General features: G+C 45.1%; 1 protein-coding gene across 1 annotated transcript; it reads right to left on the reverse strand.

The window, feature by feature from the left end:
* Positions 1-1,903: 1,903 nt before the first annotated feature.
* On the reverse strand, positions 1,904-2,714 carry LOC123049767 (14 kDa proline-rich protein DC2.15). Its single transcript, XM_044472643.1, has one exon. The coding sequence runs from the start codon at positions 2,635-2,637 to the stop codon at positions 2,242-2,244; it is 396 nt and encodes a 131-aa protein (XP_044328578.1). The 5' UTR covers positions 2,638-2,714; the 3' UTR covers positions 1,904-2,241.
* Positions 2,715-3,667: the final 953 nt, after the last annotated feature.

Raw genomic sequence — 3,667 nt, forward strand, 5'->3', positions numbered from 1 at the left:
TGCCATGGCTTCGGACGTCCGTAGGTGTCCGGTCGTCCGGTCGCCGGTCGTCCGGTCTTCCTCGGATTTCCGCTAATTTCCTTCTGTTGGCGTACCGTCGGTCGTCCGGAGGGGATCGGTCGTCCGGAGCCTGGTAGTTGTTGGACGTCCGGTCCTGGTCGGACGTCCGGCCGCTGTAGCGTTTGCAGGCCTGAGTTCCTTGGGCTGTTGTGGCCTCCAGGGGTCGGACATCCGGGATGGACCGGTCGTCCAGAGCCTGTAGCTTCCGTGGCAGCTCTTCTTCTTGTCCTTCGCGCTTGGTGTCCTCGCCGTCTTGTCCATTGGATGTAGATGTTCCTTGGCTTTCCTCCAAGTACCTGATCACACGTAGTGTTTCCGCTTGAGGTAGCAGCCATGTCTCATGCATAGAAAGTGGTAGTTCGGAAAGGAGCGAGTTCACCTTATCTTTGATAGCCTTCGCTCGGGCTCTTGTCATTGGTCCAAGTGGTGTCGTTGGAGGTGTAGATGCATCCATGGGGATGATTGTGGGATGCTCTGCATCAAAGTCACCTGCTCATATTACTATTCTGGGTTAACATGATTCTTCTAAAGCATTAAATTAATTTCCAACCATAAAATGCGTATAATTCTTTTGAATATTGAAAATATGCAAATGAGGTCTGAAAAGAATGGAACTTGGTATGGTGTCATTATTTGACCCATATAGGGTGGGATAAAAATTTATGAGTGTTACTGGAAAAAGTTGATGCACTTCGTATAGAAACTGAACAGTCTCTCGCGAAGTATGAGGGTTTCGAAGGAAAAACATCCAGTTTGAAGGAAAAATCTCTTTTTTCTTCTTAATTTCCCTTTAGTACTTTTCTATATTGAATATACGCTCTCCTTCCCAAAATATAAGGCGTGCTTAACTTTGCACGTTCTTTAATGCACAATTTTGACTACTAACATATACACAATTATATGGATTTATCATGTATAAATGGTATATATCATCATATTTGTCTTGCAAAATAGTTTTATACTCCCTCCATCCTAAAGTTAGTGTCTCAACTTTGTACTAACTCTAGTATAAAGTTGTACTAAGATTGAGACACTTATTTTCAGACGGAGGGAGTAGTACATATCTTTATACTAACTCAGTAGACATACTAGGTGAAAATCATAGTCAAAGTTTTGCGTCGAAGAGCATAAAAAGTCAATTGCGCCGTATATTTTGGGAACAAGGGAGTACTATTTTGGTGTTTTAAATGCCAAATGTACACTATTGCTAGGCGCAAATCAAACGTTGTTTTTTTAGGGAAGGCCATTATCGCTAGCTTTATTAAAACTTAAATAATGTTTACATCGTCTACGAGCTTACTGACAATAAAGTCAGGGGGCTTATCCAACCAACTAAATGAAGTCTTATTACAGTAACTAATATGAGCTAGCATATGAGCCACTTGATTACAAGATCTATAACAATGCTTATGAACGACCTTCCCTATTGAAGTACTAGTGTCCAAACATTCTGCGAATATTGCCGCCACCGAGTCCCACCATATGGTTTGTTAACTTTTAAGTTCAACTACATTGTTAACTTTTAAGTTCAAGTATTCAACTACCCATTTGCAACACCTACGAATAATAGTTAGGAAGAGTTACATACGGGATTAGCTGGCAAATTTTGATTAGAGGGAAGGGAGGCCCACCCTGAAATTCAGGGGGAGAGATTGGTGAGAGTTGGACACATGATCACATTGGTCAATTTTCGTAGGTTCCTTTCTTAGATATAGGATTTTCGTATACTTCTGGTCAGAACCTTCGTCCACCACTTTTTGTATGAGGGAAACCTTCGTCCAGCATTGACCAAAGCCAATTTGGCAAATCACCAAACAGTATTACAGCTCCCACCGGAAGCACGTAGTAAGGAAAAACTTTATTCATCATGCAGATCGTACAAAACGAATACAAGCCATAAGCCATGAAAGAACTCGCCAAGAAAGAAAGAAAGAGATTAACAATAAAAAGAACATTAAAAATGATTAAACAGTCTACATACGTACTCTCCGTAGCATGCATGCATATGCAGACTTGTGGCTAGCACGTCAAGTAGCAAAACCAAACAAACAACGTAACCGGCTGAAACAAAACGACTGATCGAGCAGAATAATGAGATAATGCCCCTCTCGCACCACTAATCCGCATGGCCGCATGCAGCCAACGCATGCGTGGGCTGCATGGCACGCCTTGCTAGATCGCTTAGCACATGAACCCGGTGGGCGCTTTCTTGCCGCAGTGGTTGAGGATGAGGCTGAGGTTGATGGGGAGGTTGAGCTTGACGATGTTGAGGACGTTGGCGTTGATCACTGTGCAGAGGCACAGGGCCGCCTCCAGGTCGACGAGCCCATCCAGCAGCGGGCAGCACGGCAACGCGGTCGGCCTGCCCACCTGGACCTTGACCAGGTTCAGCGCGTTGACACACGCGCCCACCTTCAGCGCGTCGCGTGGGCACCTGCCGAGCGAGCCCGGGGTCGGGGTGGGCGTCGATGGGGTGGGCGTGGACGGGGTCGGGCAGTTTCCCCCGCACGCGCTGGCCACGGAGAACACGACCAGGTTCACGGCGAGGAACAGCGCGATGGATGCCTTGCCTGCCATTGCTGCCGAGTGATCACTAAGCACAGATCAAATGATCAAGTAGCTGCTTGATCTGGAGCTCTGGACTGCTAAGTGCTTGTGATGCCCTAAGGGTGGTGCTTGAGTCTGGTATTTATAGGGGGGAGATCGGTGCCATGCTGGCGAATTATTAGCGTGCTTGCGTTCTCTTGCTCGTGAACTTGCATGTGATCGACGGCAATTGGGAGTCTGATCTGGATCGGTAGCTGAAATGGCACTAATGACAAGATCGCTGCATTAGTGGGTGCATGTTGGCGTTTGTTCCTGCTTGCTGATTGATGTTATCCTTGAATATTACTCCCTCCGTTCCAAAACAGATGACCCAACTTTGTACTAAAGTTAGCACAAAATTGAGTCATCTTTTTGGAACGGAGGGAGTACGATCTACACGTATTGGATTGTTGCTAAATTGTGAAGCTGGCTTTAATTTGAATATTGCATCTGTCGGTCACGGACGGGAGTACAACTTTGCACAAAAATCAAACCAAATGATTAATAAGAGGCAAGGACCAACTTGTTTGAAGGCTTCCAAAGGGCCAACCATAATCTAATCTGCACTAAACGGGTTATTGCTTTAGAGCAGCACTAGCCGAACCCTTAAAAAGTATTACAGTTTTGCTAAGTCTCAGTTGACTGAGACTTCATTATGTCTCAGTCGATACTATCTTCCTTTGATTTTGCATGTAGATTCGTATAAAAAAATTATTTTTAATTTTTCTTTTTTCTTATATACTATATCACTTAACTGAGACTTTTCAGTCGACTAAGACCTAGCCACACCCAAAGCTTTAACTATTCAAAATTCTCTTTGAGGAGTTACACCTGTTGGGGAACGTAGTAATTTCAAAAAAATTCCTAGGCACACACAGGATCATGGTGATGCATAGCAACGAGAGGGGAGAGTGTTGTCCACGTACCCTCGTAAACCGAAAGCAGAAGCGTTAGCACAACGCGGTTGATGTAGTCGTACGTCTTCACGATCCGACCGATCAAGTACCGAACGCACGGCACC

This window comes from Triticum aestivum, chromosome 2D (genome assembly GCF_018294505.1).
Source record: "Triticum aestivum cultivar Chinese Spring chromosome 2D, IWGSC CS RefSeq v2.1, whole genome shotgun sequence".
NCBI classification, from domain to species: domain Eukaryota; kingdom Viridiplantae; phylum Streptophyta; class Magnoliopsida; order Poales; family Poaceae; genus Triticum; species Triticum aestivum.